General features: G+C 36.0%; 2 protein-coding genes across 2 annotated transcripts in view; both read right to left on the bottom strand.

The window, feature by feature from the left end:
- The window catches only part of LOC126964668 (germinal-center associated nuclear protein), a 357720-nt gene that overhangs the window by 161240 nt on the left and 179615 nt on the right, over positions 1-16865 (bottom strand). The window lies entirely within an intron of this gene.
- On the bottom strand, positions 2155-14519 carry LOC126964574 (matrix metalloproteinase-2-like). Its single transcript, XM_050807774.1, has 9 exons — positions 14424-14519; positions 13052-13204; positions 11646-11758; positions 9306-9467; positions 7260-7531; positions 6363-6544; positions 4725-4869; positions 3287-3547; positions 2155-2556 (listed from the first exon to the last, which is right to left on the bottom strand). The coding sequence occupies exons 1-9, from the start codon at positions 14508-14510 to the stop codon at positions 2405-2407; spliced, it is 1527 nt and encodes a 508-aa protein (XP_050663731.1). The 5' UTR covers positions 14511-14519; the 3' UTR covers positions 2155-2404.

Raw genomic sequence — 16865 nt, 5'->3', positions numbered from 1 at the left:
TCTGTGAAGTTTTATTATAACGACTCAATGTTGTTAGTTGTATAGTTTCGGCCAATATTTTAGTTTGTGCCACTTTATGGAGGTACAGTCGCCGTCAAAAATATAGCGTCACCCAATTTGTTCAAAAACATGGTAACAACACCCATCTTTACCATAATCGATTTACCGAAAGTGACCAAATAAATAGTCAAATATATCGGGACATCACTAACGTCATAAACATAGAAACACAAGTGTTCAAATATATGAATACATTTGTGGAAAATGAACTATTGGTGTAGGGATATAGGATTAAAATTAGATTGTCAACAAACTTTATTTGACATACTTATTTTAACATTGAATGTAAACATGCAGACAGAGCAATGTTTCAGTTATTAATATTAATTTTATATACTTATTTATTTACCTGATAATCTTATAGCAATTATAATAAATAAAGAAAACATAATTGGTAATGTCACTAAAATTGGATTACACAAATACATATTTAAAATTACAAGTTGAACTGTTTCGTTAACATTTAAATATTTTTACAACGATTCAACTCTCTAAAGCATTTTATAGTGTTATATTTCTACACAAATAATAAGTAAAGAGATGTTTCTTTATTTAAAAATTAATACATTTTCATTTTTCTGTTTAAAGTTTCTCTTTTAAGGTATAATTATTATAATAAATATTCTTTTTGACATAAAATGTTGGGCTTACTTAACTTACGACTTAAGATTCAGAATGTTTAAGTTTATTTGCGTTATTCAGTTAGTTATTAGCAATAATTTAGGGTATGTTCCGATATGCACTGCGACCTGTGTACAGTGTGACGGCAATTTAGTATACTGTGAAGCCGTTCAAAGGAGCTATAAAGATAGCCAGTTAGATTGGTTACTATTTAAAACAGAACGCAATCCCGTATACTGTCATCCGCATTTTTGACGCAGCATTCAAATGAGTGTATTAAAGTTTTCTAGTTTAAAAAAAAAAACTGTTGTAGGTATTGTTTATAAAACGTTTGGCACTCTAGTGGTTTTTGACTGATCACGTGATCAAAGTACTGCGAGTACCTTACCTCGAAAACGCCAGTGCTCACAGTAGAATATGGCGGCGATTTATGACGTCACATATTTCCCTAGGTTACTGCGGCAATATACTGGCAGTCCATAACGGAACGAATTTTTCTACAGTGATAGCACTGCGTAGTGCATATCGGAACATACCCTCAATCATTGCATTAGAGTACTTCAATATTTTGACCTCCAAACCTAGCGCTGTCGTACTACTAGTTTACTCGTGCTTACCTTGCTGGAAACCAATGCACGCCACTCTTTACGCAGGTTAGTGCGCGGAGTGTTAACCATGTGTTAACTAATATCACGCAAGCGATAGTTTAACAAGGTTCCTCCTATTTTCCAACACGTTTTTTGTAGCGCTTTATCTCTATAATCGACAACGCATGGGATTAGAAAAACATATTACCTACAATAATTATTTTTAAATCAACGATAGGGAAAATTAACACGGAGGGACAGGTGTTGCAGGATTGCTCAAATGAAATAGAATGATGGTTACACTTTAGGTTCCTACTACAAGTTTAACGTGAACACAAATTACTTTACATAGACTATTATTAAAAAGATCCCACTACTTTGATAGTTTTATTTACATTGAACTGAAAATGTAGTACAAATGCTTAAAAAAAACTCTCAGATGGAGAAATCTCGATACGTCAATGTTCTGTTGGCAGTGCAATGTTGAAAACACCTTGCTTAGCTCGTGACTAGACGTGAGTATACATTTAGACATTATGGCTTTGACTTACTTAGGATGTTATCTACAACGACTCAAGGCAAAATACAATTCGACAAGCGCTGATTTCTTGTATTTTTCTGAACAAAATTCCTATTCAGGCCTACCCAATATTTTATTTTATCTATATCCATGCTTTAAATCCTCTATTAAAGGTTTTACAACAGTTAGCTTATTGCCAACATTAAAACAGCCAATGCCCTAATAACCATTACATCATCCAAACGAGTGTTGTAATGAAATTTTCAGTACAACATTATATCATCCGTTTTCATAATAACACTCCTTTGAATGATATTATGGTTACTAGGACTGCCTTTTTTATGTTAGCAGTAAGCTAACTGCAACTGTTGATAATTAGGTATTAAAACACTACTGTGATACTATTATCACAAACCCACATTTGTGTTTTAATACCCCTTAATACACAACAGTTGCATAAATTAAAAACTATTACAAAATTTTAAGTTTAACAAATCTGCTTAACTAACTTATTGTATTTATCACAGAAAGATTATTTAGTAAGGTGACGTAATTACTGTCAATCCTAAGTTCTATTTTCTCGTAAGCAGACCTACAGCCCTGAGGTTGGGGTACTCTATATATCTTCGTTGGTGGTGTAACTCGCCATTTCGGGCGTGGGAGCGCACGGGAACCAGATCTGCGCGGTCGGCAGAGGGTAATATTCGTGGGCTTGTATTTTATTGTTGTCGAAGCGCCAGAAACGTGGGCCGCGGAAGAAAAATGTATCTGTAACAAAATAACCACAAAATACACGACTTGTTTTAAATAACCTACCTGTGAAGGGATCGTAAACATTTGCAGTCAGTTTTTTCTATAAGTACAGGCCAGAAACCTACCTACCTTCCTACTACCTACATAATGTGAAACTGCAAAAATCCTGCCAAAAATACTATCTACGCAAACAAACAGTTTGCCTAGAGATGTAGATTAGATTTATAATTAAAACGGTAAATTGTTAACAACAGTAGGTAAAAAATCGTAGTTAATACCGTTAAAAAATATAAAATATAGTAGTTTCTTAAATAAACATAGTTATTTACTTTGATTAACGTGAGTGTTACACACTTAAAGGATTAAAACGCGTGTAATTGTAACTTTGCTTTTACATTAGATTTTTGCGTAAAAGTTACATTTTTATTTTAGTTAACCCGACGTTTTAAGATTTTTCCAAATCTCGTTTTCAGGGGGACTGTTGAATTGCAGGTGTAAATGAAAATTTCAATAATTATTTAAACATATTAAAGTATATTACCCCTCATTAGGGTTGCCAATCGTAGGTACTTTATTAAAATAGTGTACTGAAAGCTGTAGAATTCTAAGCAATCCATTGAAATGAGTGGGTCATATCACTTAAACATAAGACCCGTCTCGTCACTTTTTCTCATAAAATTAGTCTGTATATAACCTAAAATAATCGTGATTTTTCTGAAACTATATAATAACTTCAAAGATTTACCTCCTTCCCATATCAAAGCGGCATCTACTGGATAGGGGACCTTCCTCCAGGCAGACATCTCCTTCGGATACCCCTTATCCATCGTCATGGTGTGCTCATCAAAACGCCAGAACTTCTCGTACTCGATCAGGTAAGTCTTGTTGTTGTAGTTGGATATGAACACAGACGTCAGCTCAGATACTTGAGGAGGAACGGAGTATTCTGACAGTCTACCGCGCTTGATGAGCCGGTATCGTGAGCTGAACTCCCAAAAGAATCGCCCTGCAAGTCATTCCATATTATATATAGAAACTTTGTAAGGTGAGGGTGCGCGACTAAGAGGGCTGAAAGTCTATACCAGCTTATAGGATTTATAGCATTGCTAATTCGCACTCTGTCTTCTTCTATTGACCTAAGTCAGAATGAGAAAAAACACTCCTTAGCGGCTGTTTAAAGTTAGCGGACCATTATGAATAAGGGGGTTAATAATTAAGGCATTTATTGTTTTAAATTATAATAAAGATCGCATAGTTCTGTCTGTTTGGAGTTATTTTGCTTTTGATATTTGCATTTTAACTTCCCGTTAGCTTGGCTTTTTCATTTCTTATAGCTAATAACAAATTAACTAATATCTTGATTCTGAGCTTATTTCATTGTTAATTATGCCAAAAAGGGCCATAACCAGCAGACAATTGTGCTATCTACTCGTTATGTTTGTGAGTGGCTGGATTTATTGAAATAATTTGACACTGACGTAAGCAGCAGCAGCAGATATGCTATTTAAATGAGTACATAACTCTTCATAAATTAATCACATTTGTTATATCTATTTATTAAAGTTAATTTATAAAAATTCTCCCTTAATTTATAAAAATAATCATTTAAGTAATTCTATTATTTCAGCTATATCTGAAAGAACAATTTCTAGACTGTAGTGAGGTTGCATGCAGCAACTAACGAAAACATTTTTTTATTGACATGCATCTATGTGCAATCCGAAATAAACTACACTTGATGTACCTACCTACACTGTTAAGAAATGCCTTAGGATACCTTGATTCGAGATATTTAAATGAAAAGCATATTAAAGTTTTACATTATAAAAGCTCTTGTGCTATGACCTTCATAGTAATATAATATATAGGTAATATTTAATACTAGTTGCTGCCCGCGACGTCGTGTATCACGTTAGACGTGATAATATGAGATCCCGAACTCTTGTGCAAAATTAGCTTAACAGACAAACATACCAAAACTCTATCATCTAAAACTACACACAGCAAGAGTTCTTTAAAAAAAAATCAGTGTCTATATATATATATAAGGTATAAAAGAGTATATAGTAAAGCAGCGCTTAGCCTTGCCGATTTAGCAGCGAGAGGCAAAATCTGTGGACCGCTGGTCCTAACAGCTGTATTTTGAAAGAAAGAGAAAAAGGTATATTATGTACAACTCTCACCTGAAAAAATAACAATATGGCCATTTCGCTTCTCGTATATAGTTTTTATTACATCGATATATTTTGGTAGGCCAACGAAAACATCGTGAATTTTTTTCGGGTAGCCATCAATGATTTTTCGTCTTCTTGATAACACCCACATCCACTGAAAAATTAACAATTTCATAGCTTTATGATTTTAGAGATTCATCGAATTGGCTGACAAAAATGAACACAAAAATGTATGTGTTGCAAAAGGATATCAGGTTTTATATACTGTTACTAGCTGAGCAAACAAACGTTGTATTGCCGATATTAAAATCGCGATACAAAAGTAACTATTGATCGTAGATGGTTGAAGTTGTATGTGTTTTTTAATGCTGACTCATAATCAAATAAATTAAAAAAAAATGTGTGGACCACCCTTAACATTTAGGGGGATGAAAAATAGATGCTGTCCGATTCTCAGACCTACCCAATATGCACTCAAAATTTCATGAGAATCGGTCAAGCCGTTTCAGAGGAGTTCCATGTTTAACACCATGACACGAGAATTTTATATATTAGAAGATGTATAAGTCTATAATTTTTTTAAAAGAAATCTATAATTTTAAATGTATTTAGCAAGACCCTAGACACATTTCGCAGCTATTTATAGCACCAAGTATTAATTAACACATGAGCAAACACTTTTGAAAAATTGTGTAACAACAGAGAATTTTTAGAAGTTAATACACGGATAAGTTAGTATCTAAGTATAACAAATATACAGCGGTGAGTAATGGCGGCATTAAATAAAATACGGCTAAAGTAACTTAAACAAAAATATATCTTAAAATTAAAGTAAATATTTGAAATTTTCAAACTAATTATATATTTAAGAACAAAGTTATTATAATCATCCTTACGTAGGCGCTACTCACCTACGAGTATTGACCGGCTACGGCTCAGCGTATTACAAGTAGGTGTCAGTGCCTACGTTAGCGCGCGGCTACTAGATTACATACAGGTTGTTCCGAAATTATATTATGGAAAATTGATTTATTTACGTGAATTGTGTCATTTTATTTTTGAAATTATTTTTTATGATTACTGTTATGTAGCTCTACCCATGTGTGTATTTAATGTCGCCATATATCTAATATATGAAATCGTGTCCCGGTGTTTGTTACCAAACTCCTCCGAAATGGCTTAACCGATTTGTTTGAAAGTTTATGCACATATCGGGTAGGTTTGAGAATCGGCCAACATCTATTTTTCATATCCCTAAATGATAAGGGTGACCCAAGCCCAAAAATGTATTTTTTATGTTTTGACAATTTTTTATTTTATTTTATTATGATTTAGCATTGAAAAATACAATCAACTCCAAATTTTCACCCCTCTACGATCAACACCTATTTTGTTTCGCGATTTTCATATTATTCTGTTCCATCCACAGATACGCAATAAGGGTTGCAAGATGGCAATTGAATATAATAATTATTGTAGTACGAAAAATTCGGTAGGTCTGAGAATCGGTCGTCATCTATTTTTTGTACCCCAAAAGTTTTAAGTATTGTTTTTTTTATTTCTTTATATGGCAATACAACGTTTGCTGGGTCAGCTAGTTTTTATATAGTTATATAATATAAAAAATTCATATAACTAAGTACCTACCTCCTCTTCGAATACAAACAATTTGCCCTGCATAGACTGTATAGTGTTATAGTTGGTGAAGCAGAGGTCGGGTATATCATCCTCTTCCTCGTAGCTGATGTCAGATTTGGTGAAGCGAGGCACGGAGGAAGACGGCTTCGCATAAAGAAACTCAGCTGGAGTGGAAGTTGTTGCCTCTTTTACTGAAAAAAAAAAGATTGTTTTTCAGCATATCTAACTAACCAGTAACCACTCACTCTTCTAACAACCTACATTATTATTTTTTTTATTATGTGTTAGTTTGGGTCCTAGTAACACCGCGTCCAGAATTGAACTATTGTGTTCGCCACTCATACTTATATCTCGTCGTCGAGCCCTGCCGCGTTTGTGAACCGCAGTATCTTCTTGACGCGAGTATTGCAAACAGCATCTGCATATATTCCCAGTTCTACTGAACTGGGAATACAACCTACATGATATAATAATATGGGAGAGAGGAACGCTGGGAGAGTTTCTTGAGCCGCTTCTTCTCTCTCAGAGCGCCATTTGGTTCCGAAGCGGTGGTAGTGTTAGAAATGACTATAAAACGAATCAATTTTGAGAAAATAAATGCCTTTTATGCCTTCATATATCAAATTATCCAATCATAGTATTACATTTCATTGGCATTTTTTTTACTAAACTGCAATTGTTTTTTTTAATAAAATATATTATAGGAATATTTTTCACTATCTTCTTAATTTATTCGTATTGCTTTCATTTAGCACACCATTGATCCGTCAATATCCGGAGCGTTGCAAGCGGTGAAATGTGACGACCCGAAAGGAATTAGCATTTATAATATTTCTATTACCTTCCTATTAATATTTCTATAGTAAATGCGAAGTTAGATTATAACAGAGGTCTATAAGAACTCACAGTATAACTCGTGCATTCCCAGAATATCATCCTCGTGCAACTTCTCCACCGGCACTTGGTAGTACGGATACATAACAGAGGCTTTGACATCGGAGTGTGACAACCCTAGCGCGTGCCCGATCTCGTGGACGGCCACCGCGAACAAGTCCGTCACGTCTTCGTTGTCTTCGTCAGGGCTGTCACCCCACAGCTCGTCGTCGTCGAAGTGCATCGCTCCATGGGGAGGAGGGAACGCGTGGGCCACAATTCGGCCGGGACCGTCAAATGGAAAACTGTAAAAGATTTTATGAAGTGAAATCTTTTTAGAGGCGCTGTGCATTTTATGGAATAGAATGATATTGACCGCGCTACTATGTAATGCTCGTTTCAGAAAAGCCGGCTATATTGGTAAAATTAAATGGACACATACATGGGTAGAGGTACTTAACCGTAATCATAAAAAATAAATCTAAATTTTATACGTTTACACTTTATACACTAGTGTGTTCTAAGTCTATAGTTTAAGGTGTTTTACCAGTGGAAGGATCCTTTGCACAGGATGCCGGCTAGATTATGGGCACCACAACGGCGCCTATTTCTGCCGTGAAGCAGTAATGTGTAAGCATTACTGTGTTTCGGTCTGAACTGCGCCGTAGCTAGTGAAATTACTGGGCAAATGAGACTTGACAACTTATGTATCAAGGTGACGAGCGCAGTTGTAGCGCCTTTCAGAATTTTTGGGGTTTTCAATCATTCTGAGCGGCACTCACGCGCGGCAACTGAAATTGTAACACATTGTAATGGGCCGGCGGTCATAATTACCAACAGCTGAACATCTTGCTCGTCTCGTCCCTTATCGTGCAGTCATTTGTCATATCTTTGAAATAGTAGTAATTACAGTATGGCGATTGGCGACGAAGTACAGGGTGGTCCAAAAGTCCGTTAACATTTGAATCGGTTGCCGCGGCGGCGGAGGGAGGTGCAGGGGTTACGCATTGCAAGAGCGGCCAACGGGAAATTAGTACCATGGCGTCGTTTAGCGGTAGTCAACGTGCGTTTTGTGTACGCGAGTACTATCGAAACAACGATTCTGCAACCTTAGCTCAACGAAAGTTTTGCAATCATTACAAGATATGACACAAAAATTAAGCTCTATCAGGTGTGTTAATTAAAAAATGGGTGCTCAAGTTTGAGAAGACGGGTTCAAAAATGGATTTACCTCGATCTGGCCGGCCTAGAACGTCGAGGGACCCCGAAAACGTGGAGCGAGTAAAATCGTCTGTTCGTGACCAACCTGGACTTTCAACTCGAAAGCGGTCTGCTGTCCTTAACGTGCCAAGATAATGATGTATTAAACCGCATTCTCAAGAAAGATTTAAGTCTACATCCCTATAAAATCCAAATGGTGCAGGAATTAAGGCCTCAGGACCATGCCACTAGGTTGCAGTTTGCGAACGAAATGGTAGAGCGATTCACCAGTTTTACAAACATTTTTTTCTCAACGAGGCACACTTCCACCTAAATGGGCATGTTAATAGACAAAGTGTCGTTATTAGAGTGACACTATGTCATGGTGATCAAAAACCGCTGCATTCCAGCCAACCAACCCAGTAACTCTTGACGAATTAAACGATCGTATTCGCACAGAAATCCAAAACATCTCAACAGAAACATGTAAAGCTGTCATCGAAGATTTCCGCTCTAGATTGCAGCAATGCGAGAATAATGAAGGATTGCATATGGATGATATAATTTTTAAGAAATAAATTCCCCTTTTGTTTACCATCGAAAACAATAAACAATTTTGATCTACTGTAATTAGTTTTTTTTTAATTATCTTTCCAATTATAAACGGACTTTTGGTTCACCCTGTATAATCCGGCTAAGTTTGAAAGCAAACAGTTGCATAAAACATAGTGGATTTCGGCTATATCCTTTTTTTACAAGATTATAGTCGTCACTTATCAATCTATCACTGACTGCACGTTTCATACAATCGAGTGAAACGCTGAGACTAGCTGTTATATTACTTACAAAGTAGACTGATTCACTGGTAACATTTCTTACCCATCCCCATGGTCTTTGCTGACAAATGATACTTCTATATCCGCCTTTGTCTCTTCTACTTGTATGAACCGGAGGTTGCCGTGGGGGGCCCATACGGCCAGACCCGCAGTCATGATAGCCTCCACACGAGACTGCTCTAGAGTGCTGGAGCCGTTGTGCACACTGAAAATAATGGATGGATCGATTTCTTTTTATTTATGAGTTGCACACGGTTAGTGCCTGACTCGGAATCAAAAACGATAAAACTTGCAGATTTTGCCTTGAGGATGATGAAACGCCAAACGCCTTCATCCCTTCTGCGATTGCGGTCCACGGGACGTGGGACAGAAGTCGCTCGCGCCGATTGTGTCAACTAACTTGTATGGACGTGTTCAAATTGACGCGAGTAGTCGCTCAAGTTGAAGCGAAACAAGAGCGGGACGCCCGCCGGGATTGTTTGATCTCACAATGCATGATGTTTGTCCACTGAAGAACCGGCGCAGTCGCGTCAGTTTAAGGCGAAGAGTAAGCAGAAAACACGCAAACATGGTGTTTTTAGACAAGTTTTGTGGTGAAAGTATAGCATTTCGAGCTATGAACACTACTTTATCCTTAAGTCCTTAAGTCTTATTTGTAGGTTGATAATGCTTGCTGTTGGCTATAGTTAACACTGCCGAGCCTTTTTGAACTACCAATTTTCTTTGAAGTTAAACAAGTTTTTTGGCATGGCGTGACGCATTTTTTTGATACTTCTCTCAGAAAAGTTATTCTTATAGCTTGTACAAATTGTGTAGGTTCATTTATTCAGATTAGCAGTGAATAACGAGGATTGTAAGCATATAAACTGTTTTCCACGCAAGAATTTTGAAAATATTGGCTTTGTTACATTGATGGCGGGCCGGCAGCCGTGAACTCATATCGCTCAAGGTCGCTGGCATTTAGTGTCGCCTTAAGAGGCTAAGCGAGCGAGCGAATTACGCTAAAACGTGTCCCGCTTCTCGTGCGTAGTCGCCTCAGTTTGAACAGAACTTAATGCATAAGCGTAACACCGTCCTTGGTGACTACACCCTGCTTCCAGATGCTGTTTGAAATACTCGTGTCAAGAAGATACTGCGGTTCGTAAAGGCGGCATGGCTTGACGACGAGCTATAACTATGAGTGGCAAACACAATAGTTAAATTTGGACGCGGCCTCACTAGGACTTACCAGGACTAGTCAAATAACAATCTTCAAATCAATAAATGAATAAAGTGGCTGACGTGTTGGAACGTGGTAAGGCAACGGCCGAGGACATTCGTAACACCAGCCTTTAATTGGGAGTATATGCTCTAATGATGGATACCTGAAGGTCCCTAAGTGGAATTGGTTTGAGAAAACTGCAGCCAGTAATTAATTCCACAAAGCGATTGTGCGAGGCAATAAGTGTTGTTGACACGCACATATCAATTAGAAAACCGAAGACACATTGGTTATCACACGACTTTTAACAAATGGAATATTATATAACAAGTCCTAACCCGGCAAACGTTGTTATGCCGTACTGCCCGCTCATTGTATGAATAATTGTCATATGTAATGAAATGTCATTGACTGAATTATTTGTATTGCAAATATATAGATATATCTAAGTAAAAATAATATAGTTTCCGGATAAGTAATCATCCACACATCATAAACTAAAAGCTTCACTGAAACACACTGCATTTAGTGGTGGTTTAGTGGTTTTCGTAGTATAACAAGGAAAACTACTCTCCATTTATAATTATAGATTCTAAGATTAAGGATTGGTCTCCGCTGCGCTCCAACTAGGTGCCGTAATCGCAAATTGCGGCAACTAATACTACGCCAAAGTGGGCGTACTCGAGCCAGTCTTGAACAATGTGTGACGTTGACGTGCCACATGTTCTGTTAAAGTTTGCTAATAATTAAAACTACAGTTAACTAGTTACAAAATTTGAAAGATGCCATTGAATGTCAAGATACTACGAACACATGCATATTTTATAGCCAATACACACTCCAATATAAAGTTGCCGTAATAGAAAAGGTATTGATCTCAGGTAGTGTGGTGTCTAGTTGGAGCGCAGCGGAGACCTCTGAAATGGCTGGACCAATTTTGACGGGACTTTTTTTGGCAGGTAGCTGATGTAATAAGGAGTAACTTAGGCTAAGTTTATTTTAGAAAAATAAAGTTATGTTGCAATGTGCAAGAAACAGTCTTAACATTATAAATAATTTATATGGCAAAACAACGTTTGCCGGGTCAGCTAGTATTTAATAAATGCCATTCGGAACTAGGCTGTCGTATATTCCGCAAATCTTATAAAGATGTATTTCATGTTCGAATATAAATATTCTCACCGATATGTAATAGTCTTCTTATCCCATCCCTGTTGCAATATGTAACGTTTTAAACGATTTTTGGTCTTTGCATCCAAAATATCTTTCATGCCGCATCGTCTTCTTCTGAACAACTGAAAATTTAAAAATACATTTTTACTGTTACTACAGTAATGTTCAAGAACTATTGTTTTCGGGCGCCGTAGCTGGTGACATTACTTGGATAATAATGGTCTCAAAGTGAGAACGAAATTGGGCTGCCGCTCAGCATTCAATCAATAACCCTGAGCGGCACTGCATTGTAATGGGTATGGGTATCACTCACCTTCAGGTGTATAACTGGTTAATGGTGTCACTTTTTTTTTCAAAATACCTTACCTCTTTCGGGTTGGACGTAGCACGAATTTGGAGTTAAAAAACTTTGCGAAATTCCTTATTTTTTTTGAAGTAATACTTCTTTAGGCGCGTTATGAAAAAATGATGAGAGTGAAATTTTAACATGCGCGCGCATCACTGTAACACAAAGTAACAGGCTGAAGTTGGTTCCTAAAATATTCTGATGTTTGCGTCATTCGTTATTTTCTTTTGGTTTCTTCGTCCATTATTAGAACAGGCAAAGGGTTCAAGCCCATACAGCCGTATTCATTATTCAATAATTAATTGACAAAGCCATCTTTGCAAGATTTTTACAAAAATTGTTCTTTCTAAAGACGTACAATAGCACGGGGAATAAATCATTTTAATGATTTTTGCTTTTGTAAGGCCAAAGAAGTATAACTTCTTGCGTGCATACATAAGTACACAGACACTTTTTTATATACCTAACAGGGGGCAAACACAAAAAAGGCTCAAGTGGCGAGGCATCCGCTGCAACATAAAATATATATAACTAGGTTAGTCATTACTTACCACCCTGGGAGTATGCTCTAAGTTTGAAGGTTAGTTTAAGGCGAAGAGTAAGCAGAAAACACGCAAACAAGGTGTTCTTAGACAAGTTTTGTGGTGAAAATATAGCATTTGGAGCTATAAACACTACTTTATCCTGTTACACATACCCTTAAGTCTTATTTGTAGGTTGCTTATGCTTGCTGTTAGTTAAACTTAACACTCCAGAACTATTATGAACTACCAGTTTTGTTTGCAGTTAAACAAGTTTTTTCTCGGCATGATGCATTTGTTTAGTATACTGCTCTCATAAAAGTTGTTCTTATAGCTTTTACTTTTTTGTGATGGTACATTTATTAAGATTAGTAATCAATAATGAGGATTGTAAGCAATTAAACTGTTTGCGCCTGTTAAAATGTTAAATTTTCGACGCAAGAATTTTGAAAATATTGGCTTTGTTACATAGAAGCCGTGAACTCATATCGCTCAAGGTCGCCGGCATTCAGTGTCGCCTTAAGTTTCGTAAATAAGTCGAAAAGTACCTTCATTGTTTCCGGATCAAGTTCTCCAGTAGGCGGCAGTCCAGCAAATTTCTGCATCTTCTTAACGGCTTCTGATATGGACTGCGCCGTGACAGAGAAGTCGGAGCCATGTGGTTGTGGTGGTAAATAGCCATAACGAGTCAAAAAGTTTACCTGCAGATAATAGATTTCATTTATTTATTTATTTATGAACCACCGATACAATTACAAGTAATGCATTAACATATCATGTTGTCGAATTTCGATTTCTAATATATATTATAAATATTTGTTAAAAAACTGTAGGTTGTCACAATAATATGGAACATTCACATATTTATTACCAAAATCAAGCAATGATTTATATTTTATGTTTTTTTAAGTGAATTAAGTTGTACTGTTTGTTTCTCAAATAAAATAAAATAAATAGAACAAAATAATTTCTAATATATTTTGTTAATTATTGCGAAATTTCATTGAAATTATTAATATTAATTATTGCCTTTTAATGCCAGCCACTGGATCAATTTCAATGAAATTTGGTATGTAGTTTGAGATCCTAATAATTTTAATCTCGAAAATCATCCCTTGGACTGAAAGTTTGTATGGAATTTCTTAGGGATGAAAAAATAATTATCATTTACGTCACAAATAAAAAAGATTTCTGCATATTTGAACAATCGGTTAAAATAAAATTACTTATAGGTACATTTTATGCATACCGTACGAAAATGCGAGCAAACGATTTCAATATTAGACAAAGACGCAACCTGCTGGCAAATCAGATTAGAATTACATCACCAAGGGAGTGTAATACGAAATTAAACGAAGACAAGATTGGGGGCAGAAGCTATTACGTAAAGATGTCAAAAACCCTTAAGGCCGCTATCCCAAAAAATCTTCTAAATAGCGCATAATTGAAACCATTTCCTAACTGTTTATATAAAGCTTTTATTTTTACAAAAAATAATTATACGTCCACAGAGTATGAGACAAATCATCTTTTTTCTTAACATTTCTATCTTTAATAGACATTGCGAATAGAATTACCAAAGTACCCCTTACTTTTACAGTTGGAGTCATGTTAATCATTCAATCTAGATAAAAATTGTATGAAAAATTATTAACTGTTTACCAATACTATTTAACATGTCATAGTTTCGCTATTTTTGTAAAGAAAAATTATGTTTGTAATAAATTAAAAATGCTTCTAATTTTGAATTAAAACAATGCCGATCTTGTGCGAGAGAGTTAACCTAGCTCCGCTCGATTCCTCAAAGCTGTTGGCTCGGTCCAGCCTTAAAATAAGTACTCACAAGTCACAACAGTCTCTGAATAATTATATTATGTTTTGTAGTATCACTTGTAGCCACAAAAAGAACATTAAGCTTACCTCTTGACTTGTAGGTTTTACTTCTTCCTTGAATATAGTTTGAGAAGAAACTAAAGCAAATAAAAACACATTATACAGACCGACCATTGTGGCGTTGGCTATGTTATTACTGCATCGTATCGAAGTTGAACTTTGACTTCAGATAAAGTTTATACAACTTGTCGCTCGGGGCTTGTCTGTGTACCAAATCAGGAATTAGTTATGGGTATAATCAATCGAGAATTAGTGTATGAAGGTTTCCTTAAAAAATACCATTCTAAGATATACAATTAGGTACTCTCGTTTTTAGTCAAAGTAACATGTTTTGTTCATTAAGTTTAATCTTTACAATTTCGTATGCTTGTGAATAAATATTGTTTTCGAAAAGCTTTTTTTGAAGTCGGGTGTATTTGATATTATTTTATTTTTGTTCTTTCGGACAATTTCGTTCTATGTTTATGTGAGTCACTAGCTAAAGACCTGCTTAGTAAAATTAATCTGATATCTGAAAGTAGGGAATTTACCCCATGCTCTTAGGTGTCATTTTGATCCCTCTTACCAGAAAAGGGTGGTGTGAGTAGTCTTGCAGTTCTCAGTTCAAAACAGCTACCGCTAATAACGCCGAGACTTGTAGTTTTTATATTCTTATACTGAGGGAATAATATTTATCTTGGTGCCAGTTTCAATATGCTGCTGAATAAACTTAGTCAGGCCATAAATACTGTTACTATTGAAAATAAACAAAATATTACATTTGAATTTGGAATCTGTCATTTTTATATGATTGTTCGTTGAGTTTTCTCATTTCGTCGCCAATACTTTGTACAATATGTTGCGATATTAAAATGGAGTGAGGTGATAAAGAGAACCGAATCGCTGTAATTGCATCACACAAAGGAGGTATGGAGCCAAATGCAAGATTTAAAACTCTCCATACGCTTAAGCTTACTACGCTTGGTATTAGTAAAATATTTGTGTACCAGGCTATATAATAGCAAGGCAATAGGTACAATGAGACCTCCTGTGTTTGTGACAGAAAAGGATCGGGCCGTCCACGTAGTGTTCGTACGAAAAAGGTGGTCCAAGCAGAATTCCAAAGAAATCCTGTCCGAAAGCGAAAGATTTTATCTCGGGAGATGAAGAAAGCACCTAGAACCATGTCGCGTATTTTAAAAGATGTTTTAGAATTTGTAGCCTATAAGAGACGTACTCGTCTTTTCTTAACTGATAATTTAAAAAAAACAGGGTGGTAAAATCGAAACAACTACTGCAGAAGTACGCAAAGGGAAGTTACAGAAAAATTCTGTTTACGGATGAGAGAATTTTTACAATTGACCAACATCTTAACACACATGAAACAAACAAGCAAAATGACTGTATTTATGCTCAAAGCTCTAAAGAAGCCTTCTAATTAGTCGACAGAGTGCAACGTGGAAACTATCCGACTTCAGTGTTGGTTTGGTGGGGTATTAGCTGTGAAGGCGAGACTGAGCTATACTTTTGAAGAAAGGTATCAAAACGTCGGACAAGTGTATCAAGATATCATTCCTGAGAAGGTAGTGAAACCCCTTAACAACACCATATTCAATAACCAAGAATGATCCTAACAGCAAGACTCGGCGCTGGGACATAAAGCTCGGTCTACGCAGCCTTGGTTGGAAACGAACGTTTCAGACTTCATCAGAGCTGAAGACTGGTCGTCGTCTAGTCTCGATCTTAATCCACTGGTCATGGTCATTTATGGTCAATTTTAGAGGTATGACTTGCTATAAGCGCCATGATAATTTGGAGTCCCTGAAACAATCCGTACGATTGGCTGTGAAGAATTTTCCCATGGAAAGAGTGCATGCTTCTATTGATAACTGGCCTCAACGTTTAAAGGACTATATCGCAGCCAATGGAGACCACTTCGAATAAGCTTTTTATATTTTAAATTGTTTTATATTTGTGTATTAACCTAACCCACTGTAAAAGTAATAAATGTAATTTGCAGTAGAAATTTTTTTCTTTGTTTCAGTATTTATGGCAAGACAAGGTATACACTATGGAACTACAATGATGACATTAAATGAACACACGGTTAGAGCTACTTAACCTTAATCATAAAAAAATAAATGTAAAAAATTAAATAATTGAAATTAGGAAATTTTGAAGCCAAGAAGTTATACCTACATTAAGAAAACAAAATTTTAATCAACACCCTTACCGTTGGCGCTATTCAACTACGAGTTCTGACGGCTAGGTGTCAGTGCCTACGCTAGCTCGCGGTTACTAGATTAGTTACAGGATGTTCCAAAATGATGTTATGGAAAATGGGTTTATTTGGGTGAATTATGCATTTTTATTTTTGAACTTATTTCAGCTTCAAATCACAACGATTCTAAAGAAGTTTCACTTTAAAAAAATTCATTAAAATTTTTCCTCACCTGCACCTAGGAATACCTACAGTTTTGTGTTAATAGG

Source organism: Leptidea sinapis, chromosome 1 (assembly GCF_905404315.1).
Source record: "Leptidea sinapis chromosome 1, ilLepSina1.1, whole genome shotgun sequence".
Lineage (NCBI taxonomy): Eukaryota > Metazoa > Arthropoda > Insecta > Lepidoptera > Pieridae > Leptidea > Leptidea sinapis.
Note: the sequence above shows the minus strand (reverse complement) of the source record. Positions and strands in the feature narration are given on the sequence as shown.